At 42.9% G+C, this 26332-nt stretch overlaps 1 protein-coding gene across 13 annotated transcripts in view; it reads left to right on the top strand.

Annotated features, from left to right (window-relative positions):
- Window positions 1-26332, top strand: part of TNRC6C (trinucleotide repeat containing adaptor 6C) — a 98818-nt gene that overhangs the window by 53560 nt on the left and 18926 nt on the right. For 3 of the 13 annotated variants that reach the window (XM_088176640.1, XM_088176647.1, XM_088176639.1), the window contains 8 exons: window positions 7455-10040; window positions 16989-17198; window positions 18396-18562; window positions 19206-19310; window positions 19753-19833; window positions 20460-20529; window positions 20725-20870; window positions 26108-26281. In XM_088176640.1, coding sequence (XP_088032766.1) covers window positions 7455-10040; window positions 16989-17198; window positions 18396-18562; window positions 19206-19310; window positions 19753-19833; window positions 20460-20529; window positions 20725-20870; window positions 26108-26281 — 3539 coding nt within the window. Of the gene's footprint in view, window positions 1-1772; window positions 1923-7454; window positions 10041-16988; window positions 17199-18395; window positions 18563-19205; window positions 19311-19752; window positions 19834-20459; window positions 20530-20724; window positions 20871-26107; window positions 26282-26332 lie in introns of those variants that run through there. The other 10 variants (XM_088176650.1, XM_088176648.1, XM_088176649.1 and 7 more) reach the window with 8 other exon arrangements.

Raw genomic sequence — 26332 nt, 5'->3', positions numbered from 1 at the left:
CTTAAAACTGTTCTTGCAAAATTGGCTCTCAAGCCTAGTTCCTGCGTGCATTTGAAATAATTTTCTGAATAGAAACAAAACCAAACAGGTTTGATTTCCATTTATCTGCTGTTTCTGAAATGAGGTTGAACCCGACCGGTATTCAGAGACTATTGCAGAGAAACAGAGAATAAATATCTTCAGGAGGAAACCAGCTATTTTCAGGAGTCCTTCAGTGGAGCAGTTCTTGAGCCAAGAATAGCAGCAGCAATTGTGCCTCGGTGCTGGAGTGGCAGCGACCCCGAGAGTGTGGCCGAAGCTTTAAAGCGCCATCGGCGTGAGATCCAGCACAGAGGGTGACACCACTCTGATGAGCCTCTGACAGGAAACTGCAAAGTTGAAACGTGCCCCATTTACCACATCATTAATATGTATTTGGGGCAGGTAGGAGGGGAAATAATCGTAAATTGGACATGCTGGAAGTTTGTGTGAATTAGCCTTCGCCATTTGTGTCTGGGCACTGATAAAAGCCCTCTATGTGCAATCTCAGAATTTACGGCGATCTTTAGGCCCTATAAATGGAAAGCTGACCCCATTCTGCTCCCTCTGAGTGCCCTGGAGGGAGCCGAGGCTGCCGGCCCGGGGTGTTCCAAGATGGTCGGTCCCGCTGTGCAGGCGCAGCCAGCGCCCGCTCCTGCCGCATTGTTCGGGCAGCTCTTCCCTGCCTCTATAAACAACTGCGCTGCTGATTAATGCGCTCGCGTTTGCCACTTAGAGCTGGTTTAGATAGAGGCAGGGAAGTCATTAAAGGCTTGGCAGCAGTCCAGGGTACATCTGGGACTTGGGAGCTGCCGCTGGGGCAGGGAGGAGGGCGGCGGGCGGGAGCTGGGGCAGGGGAGAGAGAGGACGCTTGGCACAGGAAAGAGCCGGGGCAGGGAGGAGAACGATGAGACAGGAGCTGGCACTGGAGCAGGGAGCAGGGCGATGGGCAGGAGATGGGGCTGGGAGAGGGAGGAGGACACCGAGCAGGAGATGGGGCTGGGAAAGGAAAGACACCGGGCAGGAGATGGGGCTGGGAAAGGGAGAAGGACACTGGGCAGGAGATGGGGCTGGGAGAGGGAGGAGGACACCGAGCAGGAGATGGGGCTGGGAAAGGAAAGACACCGGGCAGGAGATGGGGCTGGGAAAGGGAGAAGGACACTGGGCAGGAGATGGGGCTGGGAGAGGGAGGAGGACACTGGGCAGGAGGTGGGGCAGGAGGAAGGAGGAGAACACTGGGCAGGAGATGGGGCTGGAAGAGGGAGGACACCGGGCATGAGATGGGGCAGGGAAAGGAGCAGACTCTGGGCAGGAGATGGGGCAGGGAAAGGGAGGAGGACGCTGGGCAGGAGATGGGGCTGGAGGAAGGAGATGGGGCAGGAGGAAGGAGGAGAACACTGGGCTGGAGGCAGGAGCCCAGGGCAGGCGTTCAGCAGCACCCGCGTCTTCTCTTGGCTGACTTTCAAAACAGCAGAAAAGCAGCTACGGGCGCTAATTGTAGCTGGGTCCTGAAGTGAAAATGTTTTGTGACAGTTGAAAGAATTTAAAGAGGAAGGAAGATCGGTTTAGTGTCAGCTGCAATTAGATAATCAAAGCTTAAAAATCCTGCTCTGTTGATACCTTCACCTAGAGCCGGGGAGCGGAGCTGGGGAAGGGGGAGGAGGGCTGTGCGTGGAAAGGGCATTTCCATAGCCAGTGCAGCCGGGGCCCGGCCGAGCTCGCAGGTTGTCTGGGCGCGCTCTCGCACACACAGATTTTCTTGGCAGCTCTACAGGATGAGGCTTACACTGTACACAGCCGACATATTGAAGCCGGGAGCCCTGGAGAACGTAGAGGCAGGAGTAGAAACAGCTCTGCACACAATGTAGCGTCTCCTAGGATGGTTGGGCGGCTCCTTTCTTCAGGTATTTTATTACCCATCAGCCCTTTTTAGAGCCAAAAAAAGAGAGAAAGTAACCCTAACCCTGAGAAAATAGCATCTGCTTCTGTTAAATCAATTTATTACATAACATTTCAGCGAGAGAGCAGCAGCACAGCGTCCTGAGCTTTTGGCTGCGTTTCAGGTTTGATAAAATGGCGTCTTCGCAGCGAGCTGCTTGTAAAGATATGTTGCACTGAGCAGAAAAATGCAATGATTTGGTGTTTTCTACTGCTGCTTTTGTGTCGGAGAGGTAGCATTTAGTGGAATCTCTACTAATAATGAAAAATCTTGTTTATTTTTGCTTGTTTTCTTAATGCATTTGAAAGCTTTCAGCATCAGAGGGAAGGAGCTACGTTTGAATGTCGTAGTGCAGAAAATGAAAAGGGGATAACAGGCTTTCCCCCGTGAGGGCTTAGCTATGGTTTAGTTTTAAAATAAATAAAGCTGCTTTATTCAATGCTTCCATCTCTTTTCTGCCTTTCCACGTTATGTGTGCTGTGAAAGATTTCAGCTTCCTCAATCCATGAGACTTGTTGTGAGTGAGCTTTGTAGGGGTTCAGATAGATGCCAGTTTTCAAATCTGAATGAGCTGGATGCAGCAGGTAACCTGAAATGTTGGCACTACAATGCCCAAATTTTCTGCTTTATTATATTTTTGTGCTTCAAAATAGATGCTTATGTCGTGTTTTCTTTATGAAATTAGGCTACATTTGCTTTAGCACTTTAAATGTTCCTGATGATTCCCATTTAATTTAGATTTGGAAAAACTCATTTATAGTATTTTAAAGATCTGCTCATGTTGAATTGAAAACTATATTTTGAGGCGGGGAGAGAAAGCAATTTGCCCTTTTTTTCTCATATTCTGACTCAGGATCACTAACCTTTGTGTGCCAAGGCAAATCCCCAGCAGGGCTGTCAGTGGCCCTTGGGATTTTTCTGTGTTCTGCATGTCAGAGCAGGGAGCCCTGTCTGTCATCTGTCCTTTGGGCAGCACAGGGCGAGCCAGGGGGTCTGATTGTTGTTGTTATGTGACGAATGTGGACTGAAAAATAAAACGAGTAATAAGAGAGGAGTCACTGTTAGATGTGATTTAAAATGGGGTGAGCGCAATTTATTAATAATGTTCCATTCAGAGTTCATCCCAGGCTTTGCCATTTCGTACCCTGTCTGTACTTTGGTTCCAAAGTCAGTTGAATGTTGTGTTATAGTTGAGACAGGATTTTACTGTGCAGCATTTGAACCAATTACTGCAATGGAAGCTATGAAGATGCAGTTACTTTTAACTCAGCTGAATAGAAAAATTAAGTATGATTGTAAGTGAGATTTTCAGAGGAGGTGGGAAGTTTGGGGTCAGTTGCTTGTGCAGGCAAAGTATTTTGCTTTTCTGAGAAATGCATGCAACAGCTTCTCCCATTTCACTCTACTCATATTTTGCATTTATAATCTATGTAAACGCTAAACTGATTTTGCAACTAATTATTCATTACCCAACACAGCCAAAAATGTTTTCTGTTTTTAATAAGTACTGAATTGAAGCTGGTCAAGTATGTTGGCTACAGTATGTAATAACACCAGCAATCTCCTCCCACCCCATTAAGGATATTATTTAAAAAAAAACCAGCAGCCCAAAACAAAACAACCCCCTCATGCTATTGGTTACACTGATCAGAGCTGTGCATTTTTCAGGTCATGTGTATGGTTGCAGTTGGACAGAAGTTTTTTGCTTGTTAAAAACAAATTTGGGCCATTATCCTCAAATTAATATTTCCTTCCTGATGGCTGAAAAAATGTTGTTGATCAGGGGAATGATAAAAGACGCACAATTCAGATTTTGAAACGCAAAGTATTAATTTAAAAATCATTTTCACTTTGTGGTGTCCCAGCAGTAGGATTTGCTAACATGGAATACCTGTGATTCCTGTTCCTTGTGCCTTGTTTACAGTCTTTACTCAGCTCACAGAGGAGGGATAGAAATGCTTCTCGTGGACTCAGTGCTTTTATTTCACATCTTTGCATAAATAAAGAGGAATCGATTCTTAAGAATTTTTAAAATGGGTTTCCCATTTCAATCTTAACAACTTTGAAAAGAAAACATTGGGAATTTCTGTGGAGTTATTTTCCTAGAAAGTTGGAGGAAATCAAAACAAACCCAAACAGAAAAGTACTCTAGATTTAATCATATAAAATATTTTGCATTCATTATTTTTCCAAAATGTTTAAGGTCTTTACAGATTAAGTAAGACTGTGCTACTCATTATTTATTTCATAGCAGCAAGCCCCTTTTAGTTAAAGAAAATGGAAAAATGCCTTTTTGTTATTTGCTTCTAGAGACAAGAATATAAAACGTACTCTCTTCAAGACCTGTGTTCAAACTCTTGGTTTGTCTGACAGCAAAGACCCAGTTTTTGCAGGTTTCTGTTCATTTTGTGAATTTTTTTTTCCCATTCTCTTCATCTGTCTTTTTTCTTACGAGCTATATGGCAGCAGCCTTTGGTGTTAGAACCGATTGTTCCAGTGGGTGTTGGACACTCTGAGGCTATTGCAGATTTTTCTCTGATTTTTGAATCTGTAACTTGTGGAAGGTGCCAGCAGGATCCTGCTGCTCCAGAGGGGGATCACTGATTTCACATCCCCTACACAGAATGACTGTAATGCCTGCCAAAGTCACCACTTTGAGATCAGCCCGTGGTTATTGCTGAGGGAATCATCTGAACCTTGGGAAGAGTGACTGTGATGGCACAGGAGAGGGAGCACCTGGATTTGCCTTGGGAAGGCCAGGCTTTGGAGCTGCACATTCCAATGGGATCCTGCTGGAGTAGCTGTGCTTGGCCAAGCCCAGGCACTTGGCCATTTTCTACTCTTAATGTGGACACCTCTTGGGTTTTATAGTTCTTCTCCATTATAATTTTCTTCTTGGTTTCTCTGCTCCTCAAGATCTGATCTCTTATTTAATGAATTGTTTTGCTCCCTAAGCTATTTTGTCATCTTCAATCCCACCCCTTCCCTTTATTTTTTCTCCTAAGTGCTTTCAAATTTGAGCACTGCTTTAACCACCATCTTTGGGGGAGAGGAGAAAGGAGCTGATTAAACAAGCAGCTCCCTTTCATCTCATCTTGTTTGCCCTGGTGCTGTTCCTGTGAGTGTTGGAGGTGTCCTGTGCTCTCTCCTGATCCCCCTTGCCCAGCCTGCCCTGCACAGCTCTGCTCAGGCAGCACTGCTGCTCTCCCAGCACCCGCACACAGAGCTGAGCTTTCAGCTCTCACAAGACCTTTCATTGGAACAATGCATTTCCAGCCACTTTCAAATCCTTCTGTCAAAGCTCAAACGCAGCCCTGAGCTGCACCACCCACAGGGTTGAAAAAAATCTCGTATAACTCCTCTTATCTGATTCCTTGGTTGCCTCAACTTCTTATCTTCTGGCCTGGCCTGCTGCTGCTTTTTTCCTTTTGTTCATTCTTACTCTGCTAAGAATTTCCTCGGCTCATTTCTCTGACCCTGCTGACCCTTTTTAAGTCCTTTCACAGCCTGCCTTCCCCTTCCATGTCTTATCTGAGATTTTGGTCTGTGTTTAACACCTGTGGAGCACATGTAGATCATCAGGTAAATGTTCAACTGTGCTGTAGCAGTGGCTGTGTTCAGGAATAACAGGATGCTTTCTTCCTTTCCCAGCTATTGCATGTAGGGGAAGGAATCCAGGTAAATCCAAGTGGTTCTGTTCACGTTCTTTCAGATTTGTCCTGCACTTGTCAATTATTATGGAAGAAATTCTTACCTGTGAGGGTGGTGAGGCAGAGGGTGCCCAGAGAAGCTGTGGCTGCCCCTGGATCCCTGGAAGTTTCCAAGGCCAGGCTGGATGGGACTTAGAGCACCCTGGGATAGTGGGAGGTGTCCCTACCTATGGCAGAGAGTGGAAGGAGATGAAGGTCTCCCTTCAAACCCAAGAAATTCTATTTTCTCTGATTATTTAGATCTTTCTGTGATTTAGGTCTTATCCTGGTATCATGAGAAGATAGGTGATGAACTAAGAATGTTTTCCCTTTCTCTAAAATTCTTTTTTTTACTTCAGTTAATTAAAAAAAAATAATCTGGATTGGTTTAGCGTGCTATTTCTTCATCTTGCAAAATCTTTATAAGGCAACCAAGTAATTACCTTAAAAAGCTACAGGTGAAATGTGGGAACAAGAATTTGTCAGAGAGAGAGCTTTTTCTAACCTTGGGAGTAATTTTTGCAGTATCAGAACGCCTCTAATTAGAGGAGCTAATCACACCAACATATTTGTGATTTAAATTAATTCATATTAGGCATTCGTTGTTAACAACTTGTTTGGGAGATTTGTTGCATCCATCTTCCCCACAAAAATATTCATTTTATTCACAGATCACAAAGAGCAGAAGCCATGTTTTAGCAGATTTAAAGCAAGTAAAAATAATTGACATCTGAAATTTGTTACTTTGATATGTGCAAGCAGTTAAGAGGAGCTCTTCTGCAGATTGTCTCCCATACAGATCTCTTGGATCAGACTGAAATACTTGTTATCAAATTGCTGTCAAAAGAAACTAAGAGAAATAATCTCGTACAGAGTAATTGGGATGGAAAAGATGCAAAACCCTGACTAAGCTTGAGTTCTTAACATGAGACGTGTTGTGCCTTCCAGTTTATCATCATACCGTGGCAAGCAAGCAGGTGCTCAAGAGCATTTGGTTAATTTTTTGACTTAGTGTCTGAGTTTGAGGCTGTGACAGTGCTGGAAAGGCACACATCACTTTTCATTGGCTTGGGGACACAGGGGGTTCTGTGTGCAAATGCAAAATGATGTTTAAACCACAAGTAAAGCCTGTGAGAGGTAAGTTTCTTGACAAATCTGTCAGTTATTTAGAGATGCCCAAGTTCTCTGCTAAAATATACATCAGAGGTGTTTATAACTGGCACCTGATGCTAAGGGTTGCTGTCTGTATTTGTTCCTCTATTTTGAGGAAGGGTTCTAAACCTAAATGCAGTGTGAATTTAGTGTGTTGTGATGTGGATATGTATGTAATATCTCAGGGCAGGCAGACATTTTATTGGATGCTCTTGCTTTGCTTTGTATTTCTCTGAAGAATAAGAATTGAGTCAAAATAGATGGTAAGAGTCTACTAGATATTCTTTTGTGTTTTTACCAAATTTGCTTTTTAGACTTTTCACGTTGATAAGTAGATTTGCTCTTCTTATTTATTGCCTGCTTATTATTTTTACTCTTACACTAGGGGCTACAAAACATTTGCTCCGTTCTAAAGTGAAATTGGTTAGTTATTTTAATTGAGAGTCTTGCCAGATTAAAAAAAAAAAACAACCTGAACAAATTAATATGAGCATCGTGCTCCATTGTAGTGAGGAAAATTGCTGTATTATGTTAGAGAATGTACTCTAAATTTTAGCAGAATGTAGTGTTGTAACTAGTGATGTAAAACAGTGCTTAATAGAGGGCTTTTGCAGTGTTGGAACAGTGGACTAATTTTTAACCTTGGATCCTTTCAGATCTCAGCCACAGTGGATTGGGAGACCATTATGAGAATTCCCACTGGGGACAGCAGCCCGCTTTCAGGAGTGAAGGCAACTGCAGCTGGGATAAAGTGATAATAGACAGGACTGACAAGGAAGCGTGGCCTTCCATTACCGGAGCTGAGACTGAGTCTGCCTCAGAATGTACTACAGACACTGACTCTGCCTCCAACTGTGGCTCAGAGAACAGTAGCATGGCTACAGGGAGTGCCCAAGGCAACTTCACTGGACATACAAAGAAAACTAATGGCAATAATGGCGCCAACGGAGCACTCGTCCAAAGCACTTCTAACCAGAGTGCCCTTGGAGCTGGTGGAGCAAACGGCAACGGCAGCTCGGCCAGGGTGTGGGGGGTGGCTGCGGGCTCCAGCTCTGGCCTAGCTCACTGCTCTGCCAGTGGTGGGGATGGAAAGATGGACAACATGATGGGAGACGGTAGAAGTCAGAACTGCTGGGGTGCTTCCAACTCGAATGCTGGCATTAATCTTAACCTTAACCCTAATGCCAATCCAGCTGCCTGGCCTGTACTTGGACATGAAGGAACTGTGGGAGCAGGCAACCCTTCCAGTATTTGCAGTCCAGTCAGTGCCATAGGTCAGAACATGGGCAACCAGAATGGGAACCCAACAGGCACCTTAGGTGCTTGGGGAAACTTGCTGCCGCAAGAGAGCACAGAACCACAAACGTCCACTTCTCAGAATGTGTCTTTCAGCGTACAACCTCAGAACCTTAACACTGATGGACCAAATAACACTAACCCCATGAACTCTTCACCAAACCCTATCAATGCAATGCAGACAAACGGACTGCCGAACTGGGGGATGGCCGTGGGCATGGGGGCCATCATCCCGCCCCACCTGCAAGGCCTTCCTGGTGCTAACGGAACAGCGGTTTCTCAAGTCAGCGGGGGCAGTGGTGAAGGAATGGGCAGTTCAGTATGGGGGATGTCCCCAGGTAATCCTGCCACAGGAAACAGCAATTCTGGGTTCAGTCAGGGGAATGGAGACACTGTGAACTCAGCATTAAGTGCTAAACAAAACGGATCCAGCAGTGCTGTGCAGAAGGAAGGGAACGGAGCGAACGCGTGGGACTCGGGGCCTCCCTCTGGCCCCGGGGTCCTGGCGTGGGGCAGGGGCGGTGGCGGGGTTGGCAGTGTGCATTCTGGAGCCTGGGGCCACCCCAACCGCAGCGCCAGCAACGGTGTCAACGGGGAGTGGGGCAAGCCCCCGAACCAGCATTCCAATAGCGACATCAATGGGAAAGGATCAACAGGGTGGGAGAGCTCGAGTGTTACCAGTCCGAATCCTGCCATGCAGCAGGGCAATGAACAAATGAACTCTTGGGCCAAAGCTGCAGCATCTGGCACCACGGCTAGTGAAGGAAGCAATGACAGCGGTGGGAGTCAAAATGAAGGCAGTACTGGGAGGGAGGGGGCTGGAGAGGGCAGGAGGAGAGACAAAGGGATGATAGACCAAGGGCAAGTTCAGTTGCCAAGAAATGACCTTGACCCCAGGGTCCTGTCCAATACGGGGTGGGGACAGACCCCTGTGAAGCAAAACACTGCCTGGGAATTTGAAGAGTCCCCAAGGTCTGAACGGAAGAATGACAATGGAACTGAGGCCTGGGGTTGTGCAGCTACTCAATCTTCAAACTCAGGGGGGAAGAACGATGGGTCCATCATGAACAGTACAAATACCTCTTCAGTATCTGGGTGGGTCAACTCTCCACCGGCAGCTGTTCCAACAAATACAGGTTGGGGAGACAATAACAACAAAGCACCAAATGGCCCAGGGGGGTGGGGAGAGTCAGCAAGCTCTACTACTGTTAATAATGCTGCTGCTGCCAAAAGCGGCCACGCTTGGAGTGGGACCGCAAATCAGGAGGACAAATCACCTACCTGGGGTGAACCTCAGAAACCCAAATCTCAAAACTGGGGAGATGGACAGAAATCAAATCCAAGCTGGACTTCAGGAGGTGGAGACTGGACAGATTCATCATCTGTTCCTGGACACTTGGGTGATGGGAAGAAGAATGGATCTGGGTGGGATTCTGATAATAGATCGGGGTCTGGCTGGAATGATTCCACAAAGTCTGGGACCAGTGGGTGGGGGAATGGCACAAACAGCAAGGCTAATACAGGTACAAGTTGGGGGGAATCTTTAAAGCCAGGCCCCCAACAAAATTGGGCTAATAAACCCCAGGACAACAATGTGAGTAACTGGGGAGGAGCTGCTTCTGTAAAACAGACGGGGTCAGGGTGGGTTGGTGGGCCAGTGCCAGCCAAACAAAAAGAGAACTGTGAGGCAACTGGCTGGGAAGAGCCATCTCCACCGTCCATTCGCCGCAAGATGGAAATCGATGATGGTACCTCAGCTTGGGGCGACCCAAATTACAACAACAACAAGACTGTAAACATGTGGGATAGAAATAATCCTATAATTCAGAGCAGTACCACAACCAACACCACCACCACTAGCACCATTATCAACACCAACATGGTTGAACCTCAGCCATCGCACCAGTCAAGTGCCCAGCCAAACCGGTCCCCGCTGCTTGGCCCAGGTATGAGAACACTTTTGTGAAATACTTCATAGAGCAGGTTTATGAGATACTTTATAGCAGTACCAATTGCTGAATGCTGTCTGTCCTGTCGGGGTGTTGGGTAGAAATCCTGTATTTATGTCCAGAATACGTTTATTCTTTTATTCTGGAGCAGTCTTTTCTTGTGGACAGAATCCGTGGAACCTGACACAAATTTCCATAATCCAAATGAATATAAGAAAAGCTTGAAACAATATTTGGTCAATAGCATGGTAGGTTCTTAAGTTGTGGATCCATATTTATTTTAACATCTCTTCCACAGTTACTTAACACCTTTTAATTCAGCCATTTGAGAGGGTTTTGACAAACCTTTCTTCTGTTATTCGACTGCTGTCCCCACTGCGCAGGCTCGGTGTGTTTAGACAGCCTGCATCTGTTTCTTTTCTGCAAAACATCTCTTGGCAACAGATGTTTGTTAACAATTACATGAATTGAGGCTGCTGCTGTTTCTCTGTCCAGTTTGTTGTCTTTTATGAAGAAATGGTTTTCAGGGTCAGACGTGGGCAGCATCCTGGATTTTGTGTGGTTCTCAAAAAGCAGGACTGGTTCAAGATGCTAATATTCAGGGTGGCTGAAGTTAGGTTATCCTAACTTCAGCTGTGTTTCAAAGACAAGGTTTTAGGCATTTAGGAATTTTGCTAATCAAAGGCAAGGTGCTGTTGTAGACAAGCAGCAAGGAATAAAAATGCATAAAAAGTGGGAAAAATGCTTAAAAGAGAGGTATTTAAATAAAAGTTACACTAACAGACCATATCTATATTATGGCCACAGACCTCTCCAAAATAAATCTAATAATGCAGTACTCTTTCAAATTCTCCATCTGAGTTTTTGTTTCCAGGTTTTTGTGTCATTGTGGTCATGGCTAAGTACTGACTTTTTAACCACGTTTTTCTCCAAGTGGGATTTGTTCTCTCATTCCCATCCTTTTTCTCTTTGATGTTTTGAAGTTATTCAAATTTGCTTTAATGTCTGTATAAAAATAGTCTTAAGTTCCCCACTCTGGCCAAATATTTTAACAGTAGAGGATACCTATTTTAATAAAATAATGTGCTCCAGAAGGAGAAATCTTTAAATGGCTTTGTACTTGGTCAGCCCAACATATGTGACTGACTCATTTAATCCGTATTTAAAACTTTACCCATGAAACAAGAATTCAGATTCCTGAATTGTAATGGAAGTATCATAAAAGTGGATTTTTGGTTGGATTTGGGTGAGGTTTTGTTTTTCACTAAGGTGATTTTTGGAGGATTACATTGGTGCTTGTAAAACTTTTCATACGCAGCAAAGCATTGTTAATGTTATTCAAATAATTAACACCTTGCAGAAGAAAATTTATCAGTCCAGAGCCCTTCAGATTCTGAAAATGGAATTTAAAAGCTGGCGTAAATCTGCAGCGATTCCTTTGGAGAGTGGACAGTAGCAAAGAAAAGGTTTCTTTGAAGCAATATGTTTATATATTCAGGAAGCTGCCTATGAACACATAACCAACCTGCTCAACCCTGACCAGGTTAAAGTGAGTGTTGGGCTTCTTGAAAAATGTAAGCTAGAAAGATTCTAAGATCTTTTAACATAAGCAAATCTTTTATCTTCTCTCTTTTTTTTTAAATTTTCCAAGATAAGCAAAGCCAGCTCTCAGAATATATTTAAATCAGTAATGCAAGAAAGTATGAAATGAGTAATAGTGAAGACAATTTAAAATACGGTTCTGATATTAAAATTTTGATCAAGTTGTAGCAGTCATAAATTAATCCTCATGTTATATATTTTTGCTCCATACACTTAATACAGTACAAGTATAAAGGCCAAACATGGAAATATTTGGAAGGATTTTTGTCTAAATGGAAGCAAGGAGCAGTCCCTTGTGTCTTGAGCTCTGCCTGTGTTTACTTGTGGCTGTGCCAGAGAGGGACCATGGCTGTGCTTATCTCCCACCCAGAGCAGCAGTGCAATTCCAAGTGATCCCAGTGACCCCTGTGGAGTGCAGGAGGCCCCGTTCTCCCCTGCACATGGCAGCTGCACAGCAACCTCCTGGTGCTCTGGGTGCAGTGTACACAGACCTGAAACAGCTACAAATCATCTCCCAGCTGGGACAGCCAGAACATGGGAAGCCAGTAGTGAGCGTGTTCCCTCCCACGCAGACAGAGCCCTGCACTTTGGAGTTGTGCTGTTTAACTCTTTCCTCCTCCAGTTCCCTCTCCACTTGGCTGTGCATTTCCAGCTCTGCATGAGGGAGACAGGAATCCTGTAACCAGGAGACTCCTGCAATCCACAGCCAAAGTCCATCCAGCAGCAGTTCTTCTCCATGCAAAGCATGATTGTGTTATTAGAGCCTGTGCCTTAGGGCACAGTTAAGGGCTCATCTAAAATCCTGCAACTCTTGAACTCTGTAGTTGCCATGGGCATTTTGTCACCTGCATGGGTCATGACGAGCTCTACCGGTCTCATTCAGAGAATAAAATGAATAAGGAATCATGGATTCCATTCCTGTATGAGTAGGGAGGAGTGGTGCAGATGGAAATTGTCACAGTCAGTCACATGTCCTGCAAGCAAAGGAGTGGATTTTAATTGTGCACTAGTTAGGGGTTCACAAAGGATTAACAGTCCCTTTTGGGATTGAACTTTATGCTTTATTAGTTTGGAAATAGAGGCCAAGTTACAGTCTTGTTATTCAAGTTGTCACCCATCCCCAGAAGTTCTCCAGATCCTTTGAAGGCAGAACTTAAAAGCCATTGATGGGAAGCAGATGTTGGTAAGCACTTGATTAAAATAAAGAATGCTCTAAGGAGTTTCATTTTCCATTGGAAAAGAAAGGGAAAAAAGAGGGAGGAAAGGGATCGATAGTGTGGTAGATACAGTCCTTTCTGGCAATGGTGAATTGCTTAGAAAGATGAGCAGAAAGCTGGTGGGTTTGAGTTAGACTGGGGTTTAATCTAAATTACTTGTGCATAATTCTTCCTAGCACTTCTAACTCATGCAGCTTTGATATGAGTGGAATAAAAAGAAATGATTTTGCAAACAGAAATGATTAAAAGAGATTTTTAGATCTCAAACAGCATCAGATCCTCCCTCCAAGTGCTGAGGAGTGGGCTTGATGCTTTCCTGTTCTCATTGCATCAGGAGAGCCTGGCAGGGCTCCAGCATCCTCCAGCTGAGGGAAGAAACAACAGAAGATAACACAGGCTTCCCTGTAGGGATTGTAGGTCACAAATTAAGGTCTTCGTGGTTACTAGAGAGCGAGGAGCTTAAGTTTTAAAAACCTGAACTGGGTCTAAGTTCTGAAAGCTCCAAACATCTCTGTTCCTTTCATAATCCTGTGCCACTAAGTGGCAGCTCACGTGACAGTGTTTTTCTTACTCTGAGCTTCCATCAGAATGGATTTGAAAGCAGCTCAGCTTTGGGCTCCTTTAGGGTGCTCATGTGAAAACCTAAAACCTTGGGTGCTCAGCCTGTGAACAGTCAGGTTTTGGGGGGCAGCCAAGTGATGCTGAGAGAGCTGCCCTCGATTTTAACACACGGGTGATGTCACTGCTGAAACCCGAATTAGAGCTTTCTGAATGCTCAGTCTTGAACTGGAATCCCTTTCAGAAAACGAGGATGTGAAAGATTAAGAGATGCAGGTGGCTCTTAAATGTATATATAAAACACAGAATAACTAGTGTGTAATTACTAAACAACCTCTTTTCTGCCTAATATCTTCTTTTTTCTCTGTATAAGGTTCTAGTATTTTGGTTTGCCTGTATTGTGCTCATGTGCTCTGGTATTTATCACGGACCAACAACTTGAAGAAAAACAATTTCTGCCATCCAAATAGCTATAGGGTTATTTTGAGGGAAAACAACTGCATCCTGCCACAACTTAGTTAACATTTCACTTTCCCTTGAGGATTTCCTGTTGGCTGTGGCCCAATGTTAATTATGTTTTTATTTCTATAAAACAAAGCTCTGCCAATGTGTCCATGTTTATTACTCGCTGTGATCTTTTCATTTCTTGCAGTTCTAACAGTGTTTTAAAACTTCAGTACTAAAGCCTCACTTTCTTGCCAAAGAAGCCTTTAAATGGAGCACGTTCTGTTGTGAAACAACATTCGTGCAGATCTGGGTGGGTTTTAAGGAGCTTTTTACCAGGAGAGCCGAAATTATTTTCATCAGAAAATAGGAAGTTTTCTCCAAGCAGAACTTTTGAAAATGTTTGGCAGGTTCAGGTTTTGAGACCACTCAGAGGTCTTGGTTTGCTTTTTCAACATCCATGGGGAGTTTTGCATCATCATTCAAAAATGTAACTTTAATATTTTAAATTTCCTAAAACAGAATCATTTGGAGTCATATAAAGATAGCACAGAGACAGTAGCATTGGGACAGCAGTATTTACACAGAGGGGAAACAGGTTTGCAATTGAGAAGTGCTCCAGAATTTACAGAGTAGTTTTTACAGTGCACAGGTTATTTCTCCAGCAGCCTTCAGGTTTTATTTACGAATTTCCTGCACTTAATTTTATCTGTTAAGATCGTTTGGAAAACTTTTTGATTTATTTAGTTTGCTTTTATGTACTTGTATTATTTTCTATTAGTAAAGGCTAATTCCTCCATTATTTGTAATCACATATTATTTCCTGCTCAGTGCATTTAAAAGCACTTAAAATAATTTGGACATTGCATATATGTGGCCTTTAGTTCAAGTCGTTGAATTTATAAGAGCAACAGAAGAACCAGGTGGGGTTTTTTTTTTGAGGTTTCTATTCTGTAATGTAGCACACTTTGGCTTTTTAATATATGAATTATGTTTTAAGGATGATTTCATAAGTAGAATTGGGACAAGGTTCCAGTAGAGGTTGCATGAAGTCAGGGAGATGTCTCTGCACTGAACCTGTTTGCAGGCTGTCTGGTGCTGTAGAGTGTTTTGTTTTCTGTTTCGTTTGCCTGCGGTTAATCTTTTTCAGCTGCCAATAAGATTAAATACACGCAGTTGTCTGCCAGGTGCCTCCTGAGTAGTGAGGCAGAAATTCAAATAAAGCCTCCCTTAAATAAAGTTGGCTTGAAGATACAAGCAGGAACCTTGAAATAAGCATTTTAGGTGCAGCACCAAGGAAGCTGTCATGTTAAGTACAGGTTCATTTAGGTACATCTGTTGATCTGCCAGTTTATCTTCTTTGCACACCTTAAAATAACCAGAAATGTAAGGTATGTTAATCAAGCCTAAACACGGTATTTTTGTTTCAAATGGAAATCACTTGAATGAAGCAGTGACATTTTGGGTTGTTTCAGGAGCTTGTTTTAAATCCAGTGCCTCTTGCTGCTAGAGTAGGAGTTTTATGAAGCTGCAACACACCAGTGGAGAGCTTGGCCCTGGGTTGTGCCATCTGCACTTGCATCAGTGTCTGAGGGAGCTGCAGTGGCTGTAGAGCCTAAAATAAATATGTAATACAGGACCACGGGAGCAAGGCACAGCTCTGGGCACATCTATTTGATTGTTTTCTCTGCCAGAAAATGTTGGAGTTGTTATTGGCAGTGGATGTTGCTGCAGTTTCTGGAAACGGGAATTCTGTGGAGCTCAGTGAATTCTGCAAGGACTTGTTGCTCACTATTGTTTGGTTATTCCAGTGTATTTCAGGGTACTGTTAGACACTCCCTTGCTATTGCCTACCTGTTCTTAGTGTCAGTTTGTGGAGAAAATGTTGTTCCTGCTTTTTGAAACCTTTCCAGAGTATTTTTACAGATGCCATTGTGGGGCTAAAAAAGGAAATAGTGCTGTGGCAAAGCAGCATCTGGTCATTCCCTTACAAAATACTCATGTCAATAATATTCATCTCCAGTGAAAAGACAACAAGTTCCTGATTTAGCAGCCTAATTATCAGTGGAAGTTTTAAGCAGACTTAATTCTACATTATTTGTTGAGATCTCAGCTGCCATGTAATGGGATGCAATTTTTTCTACGATTGTAGAAAAATAGGTTAGTGTCAGGTATCTGTAGGAATTTTGTTTTCTCACTTGTTGTGCCTCTCTTTGTTCATGTTTACAAAGTACCTTGAACTCCATCTGTGATCCAAGTCCTGTCTCCAGAAAATCTCTGGTAAAAATGGTTGTAAATGCAGTTTGCCCTTTTGCTGTGTTGCTCAGTGTTGTTCTGGAGGCTCAGGAGCCCTGTGGCTGTTCTGCCACGTTCAGCTGCAGGGCTAAAATCGTGTCAGATGGATTAAAGCGCATTACACTCAAGCCAAGCCAGACTAAGGCTGTTTCTTTGGAGTAGCTTATGTCTTCCAGAGAGTTAATGTAACTCTGTAGGAAAACAATGGCTTCTACCTGCCATTCCCTGTGCTTTGATCATGGATCCTAATTGCACTCTTTATTAGTTGACCTTAAATTATTATTTATTATAATGTAGAGAGTCAGTGATGAGGTAACCATGAGCTGTAATAAAAGCTTTAAGGAATACGTTCAGCACAGATAATCTTCACTCAGAGTGGGAACAATCAAACAGCATCTTACTGCCAGGGCATGAGAAAAGAGATTTTATAGTTTGTAAACAGTGAAAAGGAATTAAAATAGGTTAAAATCATTCAGTGAAGCAAGGCCCAGCTCAGACTGGGGTCCTGGTCTCCAGAATTGTGGCCCTGGGCAGGTGGGAGCAGCTCTCCTTGGGACCAGAGAGGTGCTCGCTTGGCAGCCTGGTTGCTTCTGGCTGTGGAGAAAAACCCTCTTTCTGTATTGGCAACTTGGCATTAGTATTGAATTAAGAAAAGACTCTCAAGATCAAATTTAAGGGATTTTTTAAAACGCATTTAACTACAATCACTGTTTGTACTTACTGGTTCATGCTCTGTCCAGAGAAACTCTTGATTAAAATGTGAAGTATTTTGGAATTACCTGATGAAGAAACCTTTCCTCTCATCACTGTTCTCCTTGCCTTGCTCCAGCAGGCTGGGGAGAGATGCCTGCTGTCCACACCAAGAGTGAAGCTTCCTGGGGAGAGCCCTCCTCCCCTTCTGCTGCAGTTGATAATGGCACTTCAGCGTGGGGGAAGCCCCCCAGCAGTGGGACCGGGTGGGGAGAGAATCCTGCCGAGCCAGCAGGGACCTATGGAAGAACAAACGCTCCAGCTGCTGCCCCAGCACTGTGCAAACCAGGTACACACAGGGCTGCCACTGTCCTGGCAGGGGAAGGGGGTTTGCTTCTGCCACTTCTGATTTTCTGTGCATTGCAGTCACAGGCTGCCTTCGTGATTTCATTCTCAAAACTGTCACAAGGCCACGTTAATCGAAATACCAAATTAATTCAAAACGATGAATATAGTGCATCCATCTGTACATTTAAAGGAGTAGTTTTGTGTGTTTGGAAAGCAGCATAGCAGAGGTGAAGGAAACTGAAACTGCAGAAGAACGTGACTGGGACTTAAAACCTTGATATCCAAAAGAAACCTGTATTGAGATGAGAAGCATTGGAGAACAGTCAAGATAGAAATGGCTCTTGTAGGAACACCTGAGAACCACTAGTCATAACAACCTCATGTTGGGTTAAACTGAGTGAGTGGGTGTTTTCTTCAGCCATTGAAACTGTTGCCAGGTTCAGGAACATCCTGAACTATTTCCTGCTTTGTGATTCCTGACTCATGGTACTTGATAAATATCCTCCATCTCTGAAAGTCCTGAAGGCCACGGTGATTGCTTTAGACTCAACTCTTGGCTGTGGAGATCGTCTAGAGTTTCACTCCTCCAAAACAGACATAGTTAGAAGTCCCAGAAAACATAAAAGGGGGGAGTGACAGCTCTTAAGATGAGTAATCCCAGCTTTAAACAGAGTAAACAGAATGAAATGGACTGAGGTGACACAACCTCAGCACTGAATATGAAGCGTTCCCTGCAGCCCACGAGCTCCTTTCAGATTCCATTCTTCGGGATGGAAATGAGTTTCTGAGCAGTAATGACTTTGATAGTGGGTTTGTTCATGGAAGAATGTGGTAGGTAAAATGGTGAGATTCATTGAAAGCAAAATGGCATTTAACAAGTGTGTGCTCATACTTTGGTTCCTTGTTCCCAGGAGAGTGGAGTGGCCATGACCACACATCCTACTGGTTCTGGGAAAAGCAGGACTTGCAGTTGCTGGGTGTTCTATTCTCTAAGTATTTAGAGAACTTTGTTGTTTTTTTTTTTTGCTAACTTCGAAGAAGACATTCTTATCATTTTAATGCCAATTAAGCTGTGTGATGAACCTCTGTATCTCTTGAAAATACTCACGTTAGCACACTGGATATGGCACAAAAGGTTATTTCTGTAAAATTTGCAGGAAACTGAACAAGATTTTTTCTTCTCCCACTTCCCCTCCAGCTTCAAAATCTATGCAAGAAGGCTGGGGCAGTGGTGGGGATGAAGTGAATCTCAGTACTAGTCAGTGGGAAGATGAAGAAGGAGATATGTGGAATAATACTGCTTCACAAGAGAGCAGCTCCTCCTGTAATTCCTGGGGGAATGCCCCGAAGAAAGGACTTCAAAAGGTAAGACAAAAATAAAGACACTCTCCAGCAAGAGTGGAATTAGTGTAACGTTCGTAGAATAAGTTGTCACAAATTTGCTGGTGCATTACACCTGAAATTAAACCTCTGACACCTGAACACAAGCACAGCTTGCCACTACAGTGGTTCAAGTACAGCCTACCTTGTTTCCAGGGGAAAATGGGAGATCTTTGAATTTAGGCATGTCAGATGCTTCGGGAGTTTTTTTGTTGTTGCCTTTGTTTTCTCTAAGTTTTATAAGCTTCCATGTATTCTAAAGAAATGATAATGTATTAAAGAGGAGAAGGTGTTAAGGGGGCTTTCAGACACTTCCCATGGTGGTGGAAAAGCAAACAGTAGTTTGTGATGGAGTTGCTTAACAAAAAAAAAAAATCTGTTTTCTATTTGTGAGGACGGTGTGTGTGTGTGTGAGAACAAAGCGAACTTGTGTTAATGCTGCACTCAACCGAGAACATAGACAATTGTGTGAGGAAATTTTCCATTGCACCGTCTTTATTTCAGGACAAGGCCAGGCTGTAACTTAAAGGAATTGGGAATGCATTTAGCCACTTTGTTTGTTATTCCATTAGCCAACAGTTAGGCCGGTGATTTGATCAAGTATGGTTGTTTCTTGTACTGTCCGCAGCCCAAAACAAATCCGCGCTTGTCCCTTGGTACTTTCTGGAGAACTGAAAGGAAGAGACTTCTTAAGGATTTTGTGATAGAAAAGCTGCACAGAGATCTTTTAAAGGTGTTTATCTAGACGCTCTTGTTTGTTTTTAAGAAAATACACTGAGTAACATTCTTAACTTCAAGGTCGCAAACTTGTTTTTGGGAATGTTTTTCAGGAAGTGTTGTACTATTTCAGCTTTATTTCATTATATTTTTCTGCCAAGGATTAAAATGAAATATGTAAATTCAAAGGTGGCTTTAATTCAGTGGCCAGCAAATCAAATACTAAATAGTACACTGAACACCTATTCAGCTGAGATAAAATTTTACACTTTTGGGGGCAGAGAATCGTAGTCGCGTTGCTCGGAGGGTTCTTCAATACTTTCTGAATTAATGTACTAATACATCTTTCAGTAGCATGTGTTATTAATAAAAACCACTTACCATTTCTTTTATGTACATCTCACTACAATGAACGTGGCAACCAGCCCATTAATGGAATCTCCTATTTATTTACTAAGGGCATGAAGACATCTAGCAAGCAGGATGAGGCCTGGATCATGAACCGTCTGATAAAACAGCTCACAGACATGGGCTTCCCTGTGAGTAGAGCTCAGCCAGCACACTGTGCCTTAGTTTTTAGTTTGTACTTCTGACTGTGGCTGTTTCAGACTGTAGCTACACCAAGGTCTTTTGTCTCCAGGCTGGGAAGTAGCTCTGACCTGCATTTAAACACGTACTGTGATTTCAGAAATCTGCTGTAAACCTATAGAATGCTCTGAGATCAACTGGGGATATCGTTTCCATGAGGACATTTATAATATTTGGAAGTTCATGGTTTTATAACAACAAGTATTACTTTGAACTGTAGTAATAATCTCCTCCCATTTCTCTTTTTTTATTAAACAGGTGAAATTAGAGTATAGCTGGGTTGTTTCTTAGAAAAAGTCATATCATTGTGATATTTGAGTTGTTAATGGAAAACAGGAAGAAGTTTAAACAGAACAGTGTGTTTCACCTTGTAGAGCCAGTACTTCGTCGACAAACTGAAATACCTGAACTGTGGGAATTGCTGAAAGCAGGAAAAAAACACATACAGACATTATTTAGGCTGCTGAGTGAACATTAAACCCAATATTTAAGAGATATGTCTGTTTTCTCAGGTTACTTTGAAATCACATGAATCATATGATCCCTTTTCCTCTTAACATAATTCCTGTTTTTACAGAGAGAGCCAGCGGAAGAGGCCTTGAAGAGCAACAGTATGAATCTCGATCAGGCCATGAGTAAGTATCTGTGTAAGTAACTTTTTTGTCTTTAAAGCAACACAGAAACCCTGCATGATTCTGAGCATTTGATTATATTCAGACCAATTGGATAATGCTGATTTTCTTTCCTTGCTTTTGTAAGCAAGATGAATTTCTCTGAACTGCTCCTGGCAACTTTCCTCTCTCTGCCTCACCTTCTCCAATATCTTTCCCCTTTCTGTGCAGGTGCTCTGCTGGAAAAGAAGGTGGAAATGGACAAGCGTGGAATGGGAGTGACCGACTATAATGGAATGGTCACCAAACCCCTTGGCTGCCGCCCACCACCAATCTCCAAAGAGTCTTCCATGGACCGCCCCACCTTCCTTGACAAGGTGAGTTCAGCTACAGGAACGTGGTGCACAAGTCAGAGTGTGCACAGTGTAGAAATGATTTTCATTGTCTGCTTAGAAAGCATAGAATGAAATGTGATAGATAAGTCTTTATTCCTTTTCTTGTCTTTTTTCAATCTTGTGGGGAATTCAGTCCTTGTGGAAAGGATCAATTACTTGATTCTCACTTAGAAATAAAGTGTTATCATCCCCAGTTTTACACTTGAATACTTGCTGAGGAATCAGCAACACAATGGAACTAGAAATGGAAAAAAAGAGCAAAGAATTGAGCAGAGGAATCTTGTCGCTCTGTGAGAGTCCAATCAGTGACCCTTGCCCAGATTCACAATCAGGCAGGACTAAGGCCAAAATCTTCCAAGAATTGGGCTCTTAATTTCTCTTCTTTTAGTTTTGAGCTTCTTAGAAATTTCAGTGAAAGTTCAGTACCTAAATATGAAGGAGGAGTTCAGGTATTTTTGTCAAGTCTCAGAGCAGACATGTACAGTCATAAATAGCTTCTCCAATGAGTTTCCCTTTCTGTGATCACATATGACAAATTCTACAGCACTATTTGATGACTGAGGAAAAGGCTCCAGAAGTTTGTGGTGTCCAGGATTCAGACTAAAGAAAAGAATATATGGAAAAGTGTAGCCCGATCTTCAGTAGGAAATGAGATTTACAGCCTTGACAGAAAATCCTGCAGAAACTTACTAAATCACCTAAGAATCCCCCTGAAAATTATTGATAAGAAAAGAAGAATCTCAGATGTCATTCTGTATTTCACAGGTTATTTAAAGGTTCATACAGATGGGGGGTGGAGGATTCTGAACACAGAAATCAGTGCTTTTGACAAACTGTGCTGAAATCATTTCAGATGAGCTGTGTACAAGGTGTGAGGCAGTAATGATATCCACTCACATAAAGTTCATTCTTAGCCATGGCAGATTTTAATGAATGTGTTAATTGAAGGCCACAAAGATGCATGCATGCCAGTTAGCCTTTCCTTATTTTTGGATAACAATATCTTCAGCAGTAAAATTCTTGCCAGAGAGAGAGGTGCATTATGTGCAGCTTGATGCATAATTCTGGAAACATATGTTAAATACAACTATTGAGAAGGGAGTACTAAAATCATTAATATTCATACAGCAAGTAAAATCTATCAGTCTAGGCATAATCTGTCACAGTGACTTGGCTCTAACAAAGGAAATAATCCCACACTGTATTTGTTAGCTATCACAGTGTTGAGCAACTTGCTAAGTGAATTAAATAAATATAGTTTCTACTCTAAGAACACAGGGGTTTTTTTCCCCAAAGAAATTATTTCCAGATTTACAGCTCATGCTGTAGAGCAGCTCCTCCAAAACCTTTTTGCCCTTTGAGGTACTGTTTCAGAGCATGAGTCTGGAGCTGTCTTGTTTCTGCTTAGGTCATCCTCGGTGAGGAACAAGCTCTCCTCACATCTGGACAGAGCACTCCAGCCAACATGCCTTGTTTTACTTATTGCTTTGTCAAGTCATCATCTTTTTGTTGGCTTTGCTGAATCTTCAACAAAAGATTCAAGCAAAGATTCAACCTTCTGCAAGGTTCCTCTTTATGAAGTTGTAGCTTGGGTTGGTGTGCTCATTGTTACTGCTCAGCTCACCTGCATTGAGACTCCATCATTTTTCTCTAAAGCCAGCACTTAATGTTTTTTAAACTTCATCCGTTTGAGGAGGGAAAATTTCCAACTCTGGCATTTGCTTCTGGGCCCACTGATCTCCCTGTTCTCTCTGGATCAGGAGTGGTCTGTGCAATTCAACATCACCTTTGAGTGTTTGCTTTCTCTGCTTGCTGCAGGTGCTCTTTATTCCATGTCACACCGAGTCAATCTTCAGCACTCAGTGCTTTGTTAATTTATTATTTCTCAGGATGTTATCTTGACCTGTAGCACCATAAAAAGGACAAGGGAGAAAATCCTTTGAGTGGCCTTGAGGGAATAAAGAAGCATCCCTGATACGTGATCTCAACCACATTATCTCACACTTGGTGGCAGATGTGCTGTGCTTGCTGTCAGGTTTGCCTGAAGATGTTACCTGCTGTCTTCTGGAGCCATCAGATTTGTAAGAAATGCATGTCAGATTTTCCTGGAAGCATCCTTAAAATACCAGAAATAAGCCTAGGGAAGGGATCTTATTTTCAAGTATAGAGACTCTGAAATTCTCAGCCTGCAGATGAAGTCTCCTTTTCCTGCCCGCATAGTCAGTGATCAGCTCCTCTTCTCTACTGCTGCAAAATCCAGGTCTACAAGCCTTGATGCCTCTTAGCTGCAGTCCTGTTCTTCCAAAAATCTTCTGACCAGACCTTTTCCTTGTTTCTGATGTAAACATAGTGTTGGGTTTTTTCAGCCTCGTCCTTCACATTCTGAGCCCAGTAATCTCTGGGCAGTGTGATTGGTTTTTGTCTTTAGGACAGCAAGTAGGATATTGTATTAATATGGAGAAACTTTTTTTAGATGTCACAATTAGATAATGATCACTAGGATTTTAAAGTTGTCTGTTAAATTCTTCTTTCCTCCATCTCTGCCACCTGTGATCCAATGACTGAAGCCATTTTCATCCCCTCTTGTGTGATGAGCACTTCTCTGAGTATTGCATTTCCTCCAGATTTCTTTTGCCTAATTCCTGTTTGATTTAAAGATAATTTTTTTAGATGAGATTTCATTACTTTACCTTCCTCTTTTAGGATAGGATTTTTTTTTTCAGTCTTTTTTTTAAGAAGTCAGTGTGTATTTTCTGCCAGCTACTGACTGTTTAAAGACCTCTGGCAGATTCATCAGCCTCTCATGTGTCTGTTGAGACATTTTGATTCATGAAGTGGCAGTTCTTGGCAGGTGACTGCCAAAGTGTCCAGGCATCCTCTGCTAAATTGTCCATATCTCATAGGGCTAAAAACCTTTGAGTAAATCCACTGTCATTCTGTCACATTTGGTATTTGAGACTATTGTGAGAGACTTCCTAAAATCTAAAAAAGCACCAGTGTGGTGCTTTGTGTGAGATAACAGTAGTAGGAAACACTGCTACCAGTAGGATTTTATAGGTGTGTCAAGTCTCTTCAAAAAAGTTAAAAGTAATGCTGGATTGAGCATTAATGTGATGATTCAGTTTTTAATTGAGTAGCCTGAGGAAGAAGTGTAACATAAATTTGTAAGAAAATCGCTGAAGAGGAAAGGTTAGGTAGAAAAATTAGTTCTTCAGGAAACAATTATTGCATAAAGGATCCTGAGAAATAATGGATCAGAAACCACTGTGAGCAGTAAAATTGTCCTCTAGTCTGGCTTGAAAATGGCTAAAGGGTGCTTTAATTTGACCAACTAAAATACTTCATGTTAAATGAATTGATTTTATTTCAATTGTAGTGCACAGATTTGTGCAGCACCATGCAATAAGTTCAAATTAAATAAAATAGAACCAGGTGAATATAAACAAAGTGTTAAAAACTTATACAAAGCCATTTGCTGCAATTCAGCCAAGGAACACACTTGTGAAGGAGGCTGGAAATTAAATCCCTGGTCTCCAGTGTGGTTTGTCCCCCACCATCCTTGGCACTGCCTATTTCCAAATTGGGAAAAATCATGTCAGTAAGGCAAGACTTGAATAAATCCGGGGGGCAGGGAGGGTCTTTCATGGTCAGTGGATCTGTTCACAACGGGAGCAATTGCATCTGAAGGGGAGAGCGAGCACCAAGCTTGAAATTATTTTCACTTTGAAGGGGGGAGGGTAGAATTGTAAACATATGTCTGTGATCTAAAGAGAAATCCTTGAACCTGTTACTGTCATGCAAGCTGCAGTTGTTTGTGGAGTGTGACTGATGTCCAGTAGAATGTAAAATATCTGAAGCTGAAAGGCCTTGGGGATATCATTAGAAAATGTCAGTGTCCCCCTCAGGATCGTCAGATAGGATGTCAAGTGTCACTTTGCCTGATAGCAAAAAAACTTTTCCTTTGCATCAAAGGAGAGCTGTAGAAAATACATTTTTCAGGATTAACTTAAAATGTCTAATTCACTGAGCATGCTTGCTGCATGAGGTCATCTGTTTGGGTATGTGGTAAGCAGACTGGGCTGCCTTTTGAACAAAGGAGGTTCACCAGTATCTCACAGTCTTCTGGGGCATTGAATTTATTGCTTGAAATAACCTAACTCCTCACTTCTTTAAAAAGCCTTTCTTTGCAATGAACATACTGCCTGAAATACACCAGACCAGCACATTGCAAATTAAATCTCTTTCTCTCTGCCTGTTATTTTGGAGCCCTGCTTTGTACACAGTGTTATTTGATCATGCTTACCACAGGCTTCCCAGACATCAAAGCACAGTTTGAGATAGAACTCAGTGCCCTACTGAAACATGAGCAGAGATCTACCTGTTTGATTGGAGGTTCTCTAATTTATTTTATATTCAGCTTTTTCCCCCCCATGGGGGCTGCCTCCTGTGCATCAGATCCATGCTCAGCTGTGGTTCCTCACAGCCCAGTTAGCAGAGGGGGCTCCTCCTGCCTTGCTAAAATCTGCCTCCTCCTGGGGATGTCCAGGAAGGCTGCCCAGCCGATATTGTCATTACTGGGTCTGATGGTTTGTGTTCATTGGCTGCCTTGCCAGAGCAATGTTTCAGAGTGGGGTATTAATAACTCAGCGCTATGTGAATATTAAAAGAGGCTCATGTGTCTCAGTTAGGAAAGGGGATTAATGCAAAAATGCTTTTTTAAGAGCAGAGCTATGATGTGGAACCAAATCCAGACTGGTGTCAAATAAGCTGCTGTGGCCTTTCCCAAGATTTGGGTTTGTTAAAGTGCTGGTTTATGTCTGTGCTCCAGTGTGGAGTTTTCCAGGCAGACAGAGGGCTTCCCTGAAATGTGCTGGGCCTCTCCCCCTTGCACCTTTCAGTCTGGTGGAGAAGAAGGGAGAAAACCTAAATGGGGAGGAGGCAATGGCCACATGATAGCTCTGCAATCAGCTGCTAAAATCCCTCCTTTCCTCTGGAAGGGTGGGTGAGGGGGATTGTGCATTTGGGAATTAAATGCAACCAAGTTACAGAAAACAGCACCTTAATCCTGTTTCTCTCTCTCTTCTCCCTTCACTCCATGCTTTCCATTCTCTGTTATTCATCTCTTTTTTTTTATGTATCTCTTTTTTATCCATCCACATCTTTTTCTGTCTCCATGGGACTCTGTTTTGTGCGCTGTGGGCTCCTGGCACTGCACACAGCTCACCCTTTCTTTCTCCAATCAGGATGGCGGCCTAGTGGAAGAGCCCACTACTTCACCATTTTTGCCTTCACCAAGCCTGAAGCTCCCCCTTTCAAACAGTGCACTCCCTAATCAGACCCTGGGCGGGATTGCCTCAGGGCTGGGCATGCAAAACTTGAATTCTTCTAGACAGGTAAGGTTGTTGGGAGAGATCCCCAGGGGAATTTGGCTCTCTTGGAGTAGC

This window comes from Sturnus vulgaris, chromosome 20 (genome assembly GCF_052056855.1).
Source record: "Sturnus vulgaris isolate bStuVul1 chromosome 20, bStuVul1.hap1, whole genome shotgun sequence".
Classification (NCBI taxonomy): Eukaryota; Metazoa; Chordata; class Aves; order Passeriformes; family Sturnidae; genus Sturnus; species Sturnus vulgaris.
Note: the sequence above shows the minus strand (reverse complement) of the source record. Positions and strands in the feature narration are given on the sequence as shown.